Consider the following 16,485-nt stretch of genomic DNA (forward strand, 5'->3'; position numbering starts at 1 on the left):
GTTCATCAAAGGGCATCAAACCTCCCGTAGACATCCGAGTGGGTCGGCTAGTCATCATTAAGGACGACAACCTTCCCCCAGCCCAGTGGATGTTGGGTCGCATAACGAAGATTCATCCCGCTCATGATGGTATCGTTAGAGTCGTCACCTTGAAGACGGCATCTGCCGAAAACGTCGTCCGTCCTGTCGTCAAACTTTCGTTTCTTCCAACACCATCGAACAACGTGAACGACGTTGATGACGAGGTAACAAATTGATTCGTAGTTTATATTTTTTTTTGTTTTCCGGCAGCCACCAATCCAATTTGTATGAACTTGCAATGAGCAGCTCAATGAAACAGCCCATACTATGGACCGCAATCAGATCATCGATTAGTACGCAGCTGTGTCCGTAGATTAATTAAAATAAGTGATTATTTTAAGGTGGCCGGAATGATCAGAGTTAGTTCTAAAACTGAAAATGAATTTCTCTTGAAATGGAATTTACCTCTAATGAATTTCTTGAAAATAATGTGTTACCTACGTTACTAAAGTGTAACCGATATGAAACTAAGATATGTATGAAGTATATGGTTATTGTTCCACGTTAGGATAGTCTAAGTCAGAATTCCGAAGAATACAGACGTTCCGAACATAGTAAAACTTGTGCCCAGGTTTCTCAGCCCGTCCTTAGTAAAAAGGAGAGCGAGACGGATCACAGTTCGTTTTGGGCGGTAGTTCCCATAATCACGTGTATGCAATTGAACAATCCGATTCAATTGCACCAGCGAAAGGAAAAAGTGTTTGTGTAATCAAGTGGCATTCACGTTTTTAGGCCCAGAGGCCATTAGTGCCGTTAAGAAAGCCTTCGCGTCGGACAATCCGGGTAATCCGCTGAAACAAGGATCTAATATGATTTACTGTTTCATGATTTTCTCCAGCATACTAAATTGAATACAGTACAGTATTGAATCGATTTAAATTATACGCTTATACGACACACAAACTGTATCAGCGTAATATACGCATATGATGCGGACTAAATATATTTTATGACAATGTACATCATAAAACTGATGTTTATTATACCGAATTGCGACTTAATTTTATAATGTTCGTGCCGAAATCATTTTGAGCATCCCGAGCGAACGCGATCCACAATAGCCAAGTGATATTGTGTACTTTTTTACTCACACAATATCACTTGGTCTGTTTCATGTTGAGCAATAACTCACAATTTCAAATCTCTCGAGAGAACAGGATTTTTCTATTATTGCTTTGATCGAGTATTCGCTTTTACAGACTAAGCGTGGAAACACACTAGACGGCTCTCCCGCGCGATTCTCGCAATGACGAGTCGCAGCAGGAGCTCGATGAAAAACACATTCAGCGGCTTTCGACGGCTTCACTAGCGGCCATTATCATATTTTTATAGACGGATGCAAGACGAGTCTATGGTACAAGGTACAACTGTTTGGACAGTAAGCGGATTAGAGGGGAGGTATATAAAGACAGAATGGTGGAAAACGGAAGAGGGATGTTTACCTGAGCGAGAGGGAGAAAGAAGTTGATCGCACACGTCTGAAATATTGCATTTCTCGATAATTTGGGTAGTATTCGAGAATCCGCAGCTACATGACCGCAGAGTGATTTTCACGTATTGGCTCACCGATAGTACATTAACTATTACCTTGCTTCATGTGCACCGCATAAACACTAATACTATCACAAAACCGTTGCGGCGCATCATCTCCATCGAGCCACCGCAGAGAATGAGGAACCTTACAACAGTGACTTTAGAACCGGCCGTACCCGCTCCGCCTTGTGTGTTTTATCTCATTCACATTCCATTATCGAGGCCCCGCGGCGGTCTGTCATTGCAAAATCCGCGCGGGGAAGCCGTCCAGTGTGTTCTTACGCTAAGAACAGCTGATGGTCAGCAGATGAAATGAACAGGAGATAGAAGTCAAGAATATACCGTCAGTTTTTGTACGTTAAGGAAATTAAATGTAGTTCGCGTTATGTTTATATGTTGTGAATGTACTTCAAATTCAAATCTGTTTTCCTGTTAAGTATCCGAAACGTCTGAACGGTTGCGCGCGAACAGATAATGATATATAAAATCGAGTTTTTACATTTTATGCGATTTCAAATATACACGATACATACTTTGATTGATATTATATGCGATTATGATTTATTCTGATTTCTTGTAAGACTTAGCACGTGCAAAATTATACGATTTAATGTTTGCTGGGTAACTCTCAGCTTAATAATATGCTACTAGAAACATACTAAATTCAGGAAAACCAACCATCATACCTTAATACACGGATACGATATTTCAGGTGTTATTTAATGGATAATTTGCATCCAGAGCGGAATCGAATATAAATTTTGAATAAATTTTTAGCGTTACGTAATCTTTGCACCGCGCTATGACACTCGCATCTGAAACGCTTCAGCAACAAGAATGAATTGAAATCTTCTTCGATATAACATACATTTCAATTTCAAAATTGTACGTTATATCGAAGCATAATAAAAAGATAAGGATTAAAACTTATATTTCTTTATTGTGTTGCTGTTTGGGAAAGGTTAGTAAATAATGATAAAAATTCGATTAGAACTGTTCATACTGTTGATTGAAGCTCGATTCTTTCATAATCTGGAATCACAAATCCCGCTGTATGTCAGGATATAAAGATACGAAAATATTTTTATATCAAAGTACAAATAATTTCTTGTTTCAGAAAAAAAGTTTTAAAAAAAATATTCTTTTACAGTTTTGATGAATTTTCGTACTTTTTTTTAGATACCCTTGGACTCTCTATTGGTCAACATCTGTGGTCATTATATTCCGCGATCTCTACATGTTTGTAACATCCCGAGTTACTTTGGCATCCTTCTTCAATTCCCCCGATGCCATTGTCACGGTACCACTGAAGCACCTCTCAACTGTAATGCCAAATCGACAAAACTTCACCGGACGTTTCCGCAGGCACTTTCTCCAATAGATTTTCGAGTCCATTGTCTTGTTTGAGGCGAGAACCTTGGTTTTCTGTCAACAGCTGCAAATCCCTTGCCAAATCAAGAACTTCATGACAAATTTATCAGCTAGAACGAACTTAAATTTGCCGAGAACGTCTCCTCTAGCGGCGACCTTATAGAATTTCAGGCCTGGAAGATGTCCGAAATCCATTTTCACGTTCGTTTCGTCATCCATAGCATGCATCCTTCGTACTTCGTCAAAACCTTATTGTACAACCTTCGAGCGCGTCTTTTTGCCAACAGATTCTGCTCAAGTGTCTTGTATGGTTACTTGCAGGCACTGATATTACGATAACCTTCTCGCGTGGGTTATCTCAATCTCAATAAATTCAATACCGATCTGATCCATCCAACAACAGCTGAACCTCCACGAAAACGTTTCAACAAATCATACACTGTCGATTTAACCACCTTCAGCGATTTTTCGATTCTAGTACCTTATCACGCCGCATTTCAAATGTGGGTGTCCTAAACCAAATTTTTCTTCTCGGCATCCATCCTACACAACTTTATGAGAACAAAACGGATCATTTAGGGTTTCCAAACAATTTGTTGTCAAAAGCTTTGAGATATGCCTACTACGATCGCTGCTATAAAATGAACAATGCTCGGGATTTTAACTGAATCAACCCATGAGGGTAAATAGATAAAATGATCGATTGCACCATTATTCTTCGGCACAAGTGTTCAAACCATATTGCAGAGAATGTAATGCAAAAATGCAAATTTGATATGAAAGTTTTGGTAACGGGCTTTGGTTTTAGACATGAGACTATAACAGCTTATTCACAATGCACAATACACAGGTAGATTGTTTTTATGGGATTTCCAATGCTCTAATTGAAATTCGGGAACCTATACCCAGGCCACTAAGTGACTTTTGTTGAACCTTTGAGACTGACATGAAACTCTCAGTACCTATTTCGAAAAAAAATTACTAATTGAAAATGTGTACGTTATATCGAGTGACGTTGTATCGAGGGTACGTTGTACCGAAGTTCCCCTGTAAAGCATTAGAAAAAAATTAATGATAAAATATTTGAAGGGTAATTTCTAAAATAATGCGCACCATTTTGTGCATCATTTTTGAAGTTCAACCATTCAACATTGAAAAAATCAAAAACAAAGGTTGAGTGTTTTAGTTTCAGGGAGGTAAATGAAAGATGCCAGTGTGTTTATTCCATAATAATAATTATATTAACATTTGTATTATCGCTTAACTATTTGCACACATAGAGTAGCATCGATCGGCATGTTCTATTATTTTTGATTTATAATCTTTCGTGTTTCCGATAAGTCTTCTGTGCTAGCTATTGTCGAGCCAGAATATTGTTTTTTCTCGTCACGGATTAATTGTGATTTGGTTGTAATTTAGTGTTGCTCAAATTGAATATATTTATCTTTAAATGTTGATAGAATCAGCCACACCAGCTCCGTCTTCGACTTCGTGTTGTTTCTATTTCTATCCGTACTATTCTATACAATGTGAGTTGAGTCATTAGCGATGCGACCGATATATCTAAGGTCTCTTTGATACGATCATTAGAGGTTCAATTTTTTAAAGACAGTTTAACTACTTACTTGTTAGTAATTGTAACTAGCGATTTGCAGCTTCGTTCTTCCCATTTCTAAACATGATGCGATTCTAGGTTATTGTTTGATAGAATCGTGATTTTCGAGATATGTGAATAAAAACAATTGTTTTATTTCATCAATAAGAAAATAAATTCGTGTTAAGATCATTTTTCGTCGCCGAAACAATATTGTAATGAAAACTTTTTCATATGTATAATGCAATATTCTGTGAACTCACACATTTTCTCATGTTTGTGAGTGCAGTTCTAAACTAAACGTAGATCATCAATATATCCTTAGAATTTAAATTATTTTAAGCGATTTCATGCGTTTAATACTGTTGTGATCTCATGATTTCTTATGGGTTAAGATGATTGTTTCGATATATCCTCAAATACAGAATGACTATGACTTATATTTACTTTCAGTAATGGTCCATTGTCCGATTTATTCGATTCAAAGAATACAATGTTTGGAAATTAAGGTATATTCTGATTAACTTACGGAGTAGTGGCTTGTTTTCACGGACAGTCTATGTGAGCTAATTTTTAAACATGTTTTGTCTAGTTCAAATAACAAGTTTTCTTCGATAAATAACAATCAAAGAATATGATAAACATTCTATCTCTGTTCAGATGCTTTAAATTACTTTTCGTGTCGGCAGATTGATTGATACAAGTATATATTAAAATATTTGCATTACATTCGAAAAGGGACATTGCATGATGTACTTTCCAAATAGATTTAATACAATTTACACAGTGTAAGCGTTAGTCTGATCGAATTCCACTTTGTAACATGGAATTCTTTCGGTTTGGTATATAGAAAGTGTATTAGAAAGCTATGAGGAACTCATTAGGTAGAGAAATATTTACGACAGTTTGTTTTTTTATTCAAATATGTCAAACCGATAATTTTCGTCGGATAAATAATTTTGTATTTGAGTAAATTTTCACTGTACCTTTCATAAGGTTGCAGTATCCAGCTGGTAGAAGGATCCCAATACATACGTATTTATAATGCAAAAAAAATATGATTCGCCAGTATTTTTTCCCTTTTTGAAATTATAAAAAATATCCCAAAGTATGCTCAGATATACACTTTGTTTGGTTTAAATTTACAAGAAAAACAATTTGAAGCATATTTCCACTTGCAAAGCCCGTTCTACCCTATTCGGAGCGTCGTTTTATTTTCTGAGGAAATGTATAGAACCGAAGAATAATTGTGTGAGTTATTGATTGTTTGTTTTTTTTTCAGCATCGATTTACAGTGACCGGCACAAAATTGAATCACGCCTTCGAATGTGGGTTGAGTTCCATAAACCACGATGAATATTCTCTCGGAAGGTAAAGGCATGCGCCATTGTCACTTCGTACAAATCCTAGGCTCACTTGAAATTCATGAAGAAGTGCATTACAAGCGTGTCAGGTTTGGTTGAGATCATATATCGAACGATTCGATCGTCAAATCAAACTGAAGCCCGTCAGGTTGGAGCATACAAATCTTCACATCTAACCTGCCATCCAGGTAACATTCGCTGGTTAGCCACTGCCAGTGTTTCGCCACTTCTTTCGTTGATTCCCATCGTCATGAGTTCGTTCACACTTTCGCTTCCACTGTGACTCATTACGTTGTGTAGGTTTCTCCACGGGTGGCACATTGTACGACGAATGAGACAGGATATTCGAATGTTCTCGCTGCCTTCACAAGCTGCTTATTCCTCATTCCCTTCGATAGCTGGGTATAAATGGATTGATCCTCGTCAGCGCTCATATATCCGACAAGGTGAATCTTCTCCTTTAAGCGAGTATGGACAGTCAAGGTTGACTGTTTCTGTTTCATGTTAGTAAATGCCGCATGCTCCACTGTTACGTTCACCATTGAATGTCGGCGGTTTTACGATGAATTTACTTTACAAAGACGGCGTTCTCCAAACTTGGGATTTCATTGTCGAGATTCCAGCTTCGATCGAACTCAACAAGCCATTGGCTACTCTCCACGAAGCTCGGTCATTCACATTAAAAAAAGGCTTTCTCCGCTTTTCACTATAGCGAATTCCATTGGCTGTTGCATGTTTCGTAATTCAACGAAATTCTTTTGTCGCTCACAATGTGCTCCGTAGCCTCGGAATCTATGATCCATCGCACTCTGTTCTCAACCGCACCAACACCAACAGTATCAAACTCCAGAGTCAAATGTTGTGTTTCTAATGTAGTCAAGTAGATATATAGGGTGATTCAAATCGGATGGAATGTTGCTGTAGAGATCCACCTTCATGTTTCTATATGTATACTAATGGATCAAATGGAACCCTTTTGCTACACCCTTCCGTTCAAAGACGCGCGAAAGCGCTTCCCAGATCGCTTTCGGTGTTCAATGTCTCTGTACGCATTCAATTTGGCCAGAGCAAATTCGATAGATAATCAGGGATTTGCATTTCCGCTGCACCCTATGGAGCTAGTCCATTTCTCTCTTTCGCTTGTTTCTGCTTAGAAGTTTCTTCTTCTTTGATTACCAAATCGGCCCAATTCCCAAATTCCTGCTCAATACAATCTTTGAGATCACACTCTCCCAGAGTTATTAGCATGCGGAACTTAGTATCTGTCTTCAGCCTCTTGCAGTCCCGTTCATTTCCAGCGATCCTGAGTGTAGAGTTATTGTCTTCGAAAACCGGAGTCGGTCCATTCAAAGCTTTTCTCAAGTCTTGAAGCATTCGAACCGTCCACATTGCATGATATGAAGCCGTACCCAAAGCTGAGAGCTCCATCTTCGTAGTAGAGAGTGCAACTGTCTAATGCATCATCCAGACACTGATCCACCAAATCTTTGGCTCAATCTGCATCGCAATAGATTTCCGAAAGTATTTCGTTGTCTGTGACAAGTCTAGCGTGGTCGTAAGGGCAGCGTACATAAGAAAGTCAACCAACTCACAATATTGTTATGTTATACTTTGTTGTTCTTCTTCCTTCTCAAACGCAAACGGTTGTCTATCGGCGTTGAAACACTTACACACTTCGTTATCCCAAAGCGTTCTAGTAGTCCGTTAAAACTTCTACGCTGACTGATCTCCATTCCACCTTTCTTAACCCAACGGTTGATGCAAATCCCCAAAAACTGTCATTTCTCATTCGCATTATTCATAATCTCCAGCGATGAATCACCCAACGATATATCGTCGATATCATTTGAGCTTCGAAGAAAGCCAAGTTTCTCCACAAATCACGTTCCCTAAATCGACCGATGCAACAGCCCGGATGAACAGTCCGTTCCCTTCTTAACTTAACAACTTCTTAACAACTCACCGTTCAGAAGGGCAGTTGACGTCCATATGATGAACCAACAACTGCTCTTGGCTGGCCAATGCCAAACACATGTCAAGCAGAGTGTCTAGTTAATCGAAGCTTTGGTTTTGAGGAAAACCCCTCGCTACAAGCCTCTCCTTGTACATGTTTGGTTATGTTCGAGCTTGGGATATCCCACAATATTCTTCGCGCTAAGGGCGAATCCGCTATTCTTCATATCAAAGACCTGATGCGGTAATGTTTTCGTTCGTTCTAGCCTTTCTTTTTTCTACTTCCGGTATTTCTGCAACCTCTTGTGATTTAACATCCCATTCGACCCGACGATACAAGATTCGCACGAGATCACACCTTTGTCCCAATCAACATTCACTGATATTTCCGTAACAATTTCGTTTCTTTTCAGAAACTTCTCGTTTGGATGTCCGTATCTCGTAAATTATTTCACAATGAACCACTCGCAACGATCTCGGATTCGGGATAGATTTTAGTTTTTCCGCAATCAGAAGCAACATTCTCAACTTCGGTACATACAGCGTGTCGTCAATAACACAGTTAATCGACTTATCATTTACGATGGATACTACTGTTATGGTACCAGGGTGCTTCGCAATAAACGCCTCGCCATTCTCATGAACCGCTATTTCGATGGGCTTTTCTAAGTTATGCAGCTCACTAAACAGATCTGTTGCTCCGGAAACGACAAACCCCCTCTTTTGGTTTGGTTCTTGCAATTCAATCCCATCGCGTACACCAACGAAAATTATGTCTCCACCCTTATTCGATTCCGTGACGTTGGTCTTCGAGTTCGATCTCTTTTGACCCGTTAACTTGTTCCACTTCCCTGTGACAATAATTCGACGGTTTCTTCTTCTTTCTACCGAAAAATGCAGTGTCACAGTTGGGTACGGATGACAATACTACTGTTACCTTTTCATTTTGTTCGTTCGTCCAACATCATACCGTTTAAAGAATCGATAGACATATCGTCCTCAGGCATGGTCTCTAGCGCTATCACTACCAAGGCATACGCCGAACTCAGCGCCAGAAGGAGATGAAAAACAACATCTAAATCTTCCAGCTAAACTTCGGTGGCATTTCCTTTCATTTCCCGGGTCTTCTCCGCTGGATTGTCAGCCACATTCGCCACATTATTCAACACACATTCCAACAATTCTCGCTCTTCTAGAAGTGCGGAATTCCCATGCGGCGAATCAAAAAAGTGGCAAAGACAAACGGTCCAAATTTTCCACTTGTATTTTTTCCGAATCACTCCCGATAACTACTTTCGCATAACGTTAACTGGGCCCGTAAACCTAGGTGTAGGACGAGCCAGGAAAAGGGCGCGATTGGAGTAGCATGCCATCTCAACAATAACAAAAAGTTGCACTATGTTATGATCTTTATTGTGAGGGGGATTTCTTTTGTGGCGGTCACTGTATACGATTTGCAAAACAGTTTGTGGAACATTTACGTTATACCAGGGACAGACATACAGCTGTATTTGCGTTGTACGTGTACAGCGTTGTACAGGTACCATCGTACCATGACAGACATACTTTGGTTGTACATTGTACCGTATTTCAAACTGACAATCAAATATTTTTTCCAATTTCCACCACATATTTCAATGAAAAATGTTTTTATTTAGTGTCTAAACTATCAAACACAACAAACAAGTTTCCAATCTGAGTTATTAACTTAAGAGAAAGTCAATGAAAATAACGTTTACCAAGTGATTTGATGCTGTGCTACCCACCACTAACCGTCTATGGCGCTGCGCACAGTACAACTGTAGCCATGTACAGCGGTAAAACATGTCGGTACAGGTACAGCGATTGTACCGAGTTGCTTGCATGGTTCCAGCGCTGTACATGGTGACAGACATACAATTTTCGAAGTACAACGCTAGTACAGCTGTATGTCTGTATTCACATTCCCATCGACATTATTTCCCATCATCACATTCCCATCGACATTATTAGATGCTATTCGCACAGTGGTCGAAGGAGTCGAATGGGTATTTAGATGCTATAGTACGGTAACAAAGCATGGTAACATTGCATTGACGTTAAATCGCGTTCAACAATGCCAGTTGGAAGGCCATTGCTATTGCGCTCCACAAAATCAGAGATCCAGACTATTTGTGCTTAATCTCGAGGAGCCACCTTGAGAACCGGCTGCTGGTCTACAAGACCAAAACGGATCGGACGCAGGCTACAACTCCGGCAGGTATTTCACAGGGCTCCATCCTGGGCTCAAAGCTTTGGAACGGCATGTACAACGGTGTACTGAAGCTGCATCTGCCTAGAAGCGTGCAGATTATTGATTTCGCGGATGACGTTGTTATACTGGTGGAAGGAGATTCACCACAATACGGAAATTTTGATGGTTAGTAACCGCAAGGCGGTATTACTAGTTGAGAGTACTCGATAGCTTCGAAGAGAAAACTGAAACATCTGGGGGTGTTGATTGATGGTTGATTGAACTCCAGCAACCACATCGACTATGTTTGTGACAAGGCAACGTAGACAATCAATGTACTGCCAGAAACATTTCCAACAATTCTGGCCCAATGAGTGGCAAAACGCACCTTTTGGCCAGTGTTCCCTCATCGATAATACGATACGATAGTCTACCCTGGATCACTGCGTTAAAAAGCTGAATAGTTCAAAATAATGGACGCAGCGGTTCACACCCAACAGGGGAAAATAAAACGTACCGGCTCATGGCGAATGCTATAGGCGAAAGCAAACCAGAGAATTTTGGAAGCGCATGAGAGCAGAGTCGATGACTAGGTGGCAGCAGGAGTGGAGTGCGGCACATAACGGTCCGTGGACGCACAGGCTCATACCGACACTGTCGGGCTTGCTAACACAGTTTATATCTGGTTACGGTTACTACAGAAGTTGGGAATATTGTGGAAGAAATAGAATGCTCCGAACGAATCATGTCTGAGCTACAGCGAAAGTGGAGGCTCGACCAGCGTGCTCTCAACGCCTGCAACGCCTAGTATGGAATATGGAATGTGGATCATTACATCAAGTTGGAGGGCACTTTATAACCTCCACAATGGAACCCCACGAGAGTAGCTATGACGGGAAACGTGAAAAATCCCACGACAACTACTAATCGGTACACGCCTCGACGGTAAACGGATATTTGTGTGATGGTCCATCACTGATGGATGAAATGGTGTTCTGGAATTCAAAACGTAGACACGTAGAGTGATAAAAGGGTATAAACGACGGTATTCAGTGTTGAAGTTAGCCCTCCGAAGTAGTCGCCTCGATGTGGTTCAGGGGAAGGTGCAGGCTACACAGGAGTAGAGGATTTGGTTTTAGTGAGTGATAAGCCGCACACGACGTCTGATAAGGCTGGTAGAGTCTTCCTAACCTCTTTGGAAAACACCGATGAGGATGAAAATTACTTCCTGTCGAAACAGTTTCGGTGAGACAATCAGACACTGTCTAATGTAGGCAAGTGACAACGCGAGATCTCAGTAAATCGATGCGGATCACACCATATACACCTGTTTTAACTATAACCTCACTTTTTGGCAGTGATAATATTTTGGATAAAACAAGCCGTCAAACCTTGCTTATGTTTACAAGCCGTTAAGTAACCAACAATAACAATCATTTGAACACACAAAACATGAATGACACGATTAAGTTTGAATATGATTTCGCTTTCATATGTATGTGGGTGTACCTATCACTAATAAGATGGTAATGGGTTGATATTTTTGAATGATGAATTTGTACATTCGGCGAATTTGGAAACATGTTTAGTTGAAATCGACGATAAAGTGCAAAACAAAACATTACCAGCAACCACGATTGTCGAAATCAGTGGAATGCAGGATAGTTGCTCAAGCGTTACTTTTTTGTTGTTATTTTCTTATTGATATTTGTTATACCAATTATTGAACACATTTATTCTGACAATATGCCATTAAAATAAGCTCTTAACTCGTTTTAATCCTCAGTAGTGAAAGAAAAATTATAACAATCCTTTTCATTCTGGTCAAAGTTGAGCAATTAGAAAACTATATATTCAGGTATGCAAATAATATTGATGTTAAATTTCGTGCTTTACTAAAGATTATAAGGCACTTTTAAAATACTGGTAACGGGATTTTTTTATTGAAGCATTTGTATAGGGATATCAGATAGTAAAACTAAAAGGGAAAGAGGAGAATAAAAGAAATATGAAGTTATTCCGGAGCATATTGTCTCGAAGTGTTTTATCGTTTTGTTTTGTCCGCTGTTATTTAATTTTTAAAGCATTTCAAGATCCAATGGATGGCTCGGTTTATGTTGTAAATAATGCATATACTTTTTTTTATGAATATGCAGACCAGTCCAGTTGGAAATTAATTTTGCGAACTGAAGCTATTCTATTTGCTATAAATTTACAGAAAGGTATACTGAAATGAAATTCGAAAGAAACCTTTGTATACATCAGATAACAAATTCAGAATGCTAAATTAATAGACAGTATATTTCACACCTGATTGGATAGCATTCTAATGTTACATGGCATTGTACTGCTTCATAACGGAAAATATGAACATTTGAAAATTTATTTGAGGTTTGGAGTGCACCCATTTCCCAAGTGTCATTAATTATTAGTGATTTCAAATATATCGTAGATTTTTTTCTCGTTTTTGGTCGATCTAGATTATCATTCGCTCGTTTGAATAGTTTTCTGCCGCATTCTACACAATACAGCTATAACATACTTTTGTTTTGCTAAATTTGCAGTAGGGTAATTAAAGAGAATGTGTTATTGTAAAAATGGTTGACGAACATGAACATATCAGATTCTTGTATTCGTTTGTGCATCTCTTCATGGTTTCTATTAATATTCGTCTACCACTGCTTATATCTAAACAAAGTTTTGTTCGTATGGTAATACTTAACACCGCGTAAATAAATGATGGGGAATGTTTGAAAATCGATAACAACGTGATCATCTTCTAAATAAAATAATGTATTCAACGTGCAATATGATAATAAGAATCTCTCTTTCTTAAAGTTCCATATTTCTGTTCAACTTCATCGTGCATCTGAATATTGCATTCTCAATAAAGATATATAACAATTGTGGTTCCACTTGAACTGTGTTGGTAATATTACTAGTATTTTGTTCGATAGACATGAATATTACACGCACTGTGTCCGCTCGGTTGATTACTTAAAATGATTAACTGATTTTTGTACACATGCCTAAACAGTGGCCTTCACTTCTTCGGTACAAATTCGGTCGCAACATTTTTGATCTCACTGTAAATTCAACATTACGAAAAAAAATGGAAATACGTTAAAATAAGTCAATAAATGTTTTTTCTCTTTTTTTACACATACAAAAAAATAAAAAAATAAAAAAGAATCAGAACAAACTCGTCTATTTCATGTGGGAAAACCAAAGTAGAATTCAACTCCGTTGGTACAGAAATTATATAATTTCTAAAATTACATCCTTTGACTTCGATTTACAGCAGCTAGAGTTCGCAATGCTTCCATTACCACAAGACGGGTTTACAATGTTCGCTAAATTATTGTCTATATTACTTCTGCTTTTTCCAAATCTGCTTCGTAATTTATGACACTCCACATATTGTTATTCTCGTGAACATGGAGGTTAACTGTGAATAATTCATTGATGTTTTGCGATCAATCCATGTTCATCAAAAGCGAGTGTATCCGAGAGCGAGTGTATCCGAGAGCGAGTTTGTGTTAGCCATCAAACAGTGGCCCATTAAGAAAAAAAAGAATGAACTATTGCTTTTTGTGTATACATAAGAAATAGTACAATTTTGCTGCAGTTTGTTTTAATTTTTTTTAAGAATAGAAAAAAAGTAGAGAATGTAAACAAAATTATCGTGTTTCTCTATTAGTTTCAGGAATGTGAGCAACTCATTTGAAAGCAATCAGCATTTAATAACATCAATAGATAGAAAAGATTATAGTGGAACGATTGGTATCCATAGATATTTGTTGAAATGACAAAGGAAGAAAACATAAAGCAAATAAATGATCGCGATCCTGCCTTATGTTCTTTCCCAAGAGGCATTATCCGGATGAGAGTTTATCCTGTATGGTTGCGATGGGTGCAACGATGCTCTTTGAAGAAAGAATATAAAGTGATGCAGAGTAAGTTTATATGGTCGTTGCGCTATTCTAGAGAACGATTGCTGGAAACTTCGAATTTCTGATAAAAGATGTCGCTTTGTAGATTTGTAAATAACTGCTGATGGATTTTAATTTCCAAGAGACATCTAATTATTTGGTGAAGTGGAAAGGGCGAGTTGAGAGTATTGAACTATCTTTCTCTCTAGGGTAGTTTGATTAATCCAAGTGACGTGCTGGATCGCGAAAGTATTGGAAAATCCAAAACTATGTATTTCAAAACAACTGTTATCAATATGCTGGAATCCATAAAATATTACCTGCGTGTATAACACTTACAATTTTTCTATTTTAATAGTAATACGATGACTATCTCGAATTCTCATGCACCGTCCAAAGTAATCCGTATTCAGCGGTACTGACTAGATAAATATCACTTTTCTGTAGTTTATCTATTTTTACTTAGTTTAATCAATATGGCAGCATTGTTTGTATTAGTTTATTTTTTGTAATTTCTCTCGGTATCTTACAGCTTGATTTATTGCTTATGAACAAGATGTTGATCTTACCATTACGATTCGCCCATGAGGAAATAACCGTTAATGCTGCTGATTCTTCTGCAATTAAGCATATCATAGTAAAACTGCCAAGAATTCAAGATAATCATGTAAATCTAAGTTCCCTTGTCGAAAATATCCATGATTCTTCCCATGCACTTCGAAAAATTGAAAAATTCAAAAGAGTTAGCGATAGTACTCCGCAGTATTTAAAAGAAGCTTTTTAGGAAACCGGCAGGTCCAGCGTCTTGTGGTTGTGCTTGTACTGACTTCAGTTTCGCCTGAGCATTTTTCAAAGCTCTGTAAAAGACACAAGAATTTAACGAGTGTTTTCATATGTAGGTTTTTTTTAAATATTCTTACTGTTGAAGATCCATGATGGTCTTTTCTTTTTGATTTTGTTCCTCCTGGGTCATTTGTACCAACTGAAGTAATCTTTCTGTTTCGGCGGCCGATCGTTTCGCTTCTTCTTTGGCCTCCTCCAAGTCCTTACTTGTTCTGTTTCATATTAGAACACATATTTCATATTAAACTGTATGATAGTTCAGTTCAAAATAATTACCGGTCCAATAGTTGTTGAGCTTCTGTTAACTGTTTGTTCAATTCGCCAGCTGCGGCCGCAGTTCCACCAGCCTTCATAAAGAGCACAAAAACATTAAACCATTTAATCTGAAATTATAATTTTAAATTATACCTTCTGTAGTGACTTTTCTAGCTGATCCATCTGCTCTTTCCTCTTTTTGAGTTGTTTGTCGAACTCTACTAGGTTCTTCTCCTTCTCTTCCAGTTCTTTCCGTTTGTTCTCGATGGCTCTCCGTTGATCTTCGAACGTTTTCCGCTCACTCTCCAACAACCGAGTGGCATCTTCGATTTGCTTCATTTGTTCTTCGAGCTGTTTGCGATCCTGCTCGGAAATGCTTGCTGATTGGGCTGCCTTTTGATTGGCTGTCTGTGTAGCTTGTTGTAACTGTTGTTGCAATTGTTGAATTTGTTGCTGCATTTGCTGTAGCTGTTGCTGTTGCTGCTGTGCTTTCTTCGCCGCATCTTGGGCTTCCAACTGTGATAAGGTTTTTTTTTGCGGTTAGTACGTTTTTTAATGTTTTACGATGTCAACTGTTTGATTTAAATACGAATATTTTGTTGAAATTATAAAATAAAATCAATTTTATCATTGAATTGTGAAATTTATCTCTGAGTCTCTTATAGCCCCTTTGTTTTCTCCCTGAACGAAAACTGTTTCGAGTTGACGACAGCCCGGGATGGTGACAATCATCTAGAAGGGTTTCTTGAACTTGTATGATGATTTCTTACGTCGAACACCCATTTGTTCTAACGGTGAGAATTTTTATGTCATGAAAGGAAATGTAGACGCGATACTCCAATGTAAAGTGTAGTCGGCAACAATCGCATTTGCGTGATTTGGGTTAGTCACAAAAACTCGCATTTTTTTCGGTCTATGATTACAAATTTCAGACATTGAGGAATAACTGATTGGTCAAAAAGGTTCATTGGACACAACAATGAAAATTACCTATCAAGTTATCACTAGTTCTATGTAGAACTATATGTAGAATTATTTTTCATGATTGAGATTTAGGTAGCGTTCAAGGACAGACTATACGACATTTTTTGGTACTGGAACGATACGATGTTATTCTCTCGCGCATGTGCAGCACTTTATTTGCATCGAGGAAGAATTTATTTGCATCGAGGAAGAATAATAATAATTTTGCAATACCAGCATAATTCGTCCCTCGAATCCGACCAGAAAAAACCATCGTGGTGGCGATATTAGGAAAGTTTCTCCAATATTCTTCGTCAGGTGCATTTTGATCACTTTCGCTTGCTATTTGGGGAATTGAACCGTATTTCAGGGGAGCGAGTAGGG

The 16,485-nt window shown here is 38.3% G+C and overlaps 1 protein-coding gene across 7 annotated transcripts in view; it reads right to left on the reverse strand.

The window, feature by feature from the left end:
- Positions 1 to 4,199: 4,199 nt before the first annotated feature.
- The window catches only part of LOC129780022 (plectin), a 90,715-nt gene continuing 78,429 nt past the window's right edge, over positions 4,200 to 16,485 (reverse strand). For all 7 annotated transcript variants that reach the window (XM_055787874.1, XM_055787871.1, XM_055787873.1 and 4 more), the window contains 4 exons: positions 15,292 to 15,654; positions 15,160 to 15,230; positions 14,961 to 15,095; positions 4,200 to 14,897 (listed from right to left, as the gene is read on the reverse strand). In XM_055787874.1, coding sequence (XP_055643849.1) covers positions 14,807 to 14,897; positions 14,961 to 15,095; positions 15,160 to 15,230; positions 15,292 to 15,654 — 660 coding nt within the window. In that variant the 3' untranslated portion in view covers positions 4,200 to 14,806. The remainder of the gene's footprint in view (positions 14,898 to 14,960; positions 15,096 to 15,159; positions 15,231 to 15,291; positions 15,655 to 16,485) is intronic.

The sequence above is a fragment of the Toxorhynchites rutilus genome, chromosome 3 (assembly GCF_029784135.1).
Source record: "Toxorhynchites rutilus septentrionalis strain SRP chromosome 3, ASM2978413v1, whole genome shotgun sequence".
NCBI lineage: Eukaryota > Metazoa > Arthropoda > Insecta > Diptera > Culicidae > Toxorhynchites > Toxorhynchites rutilus.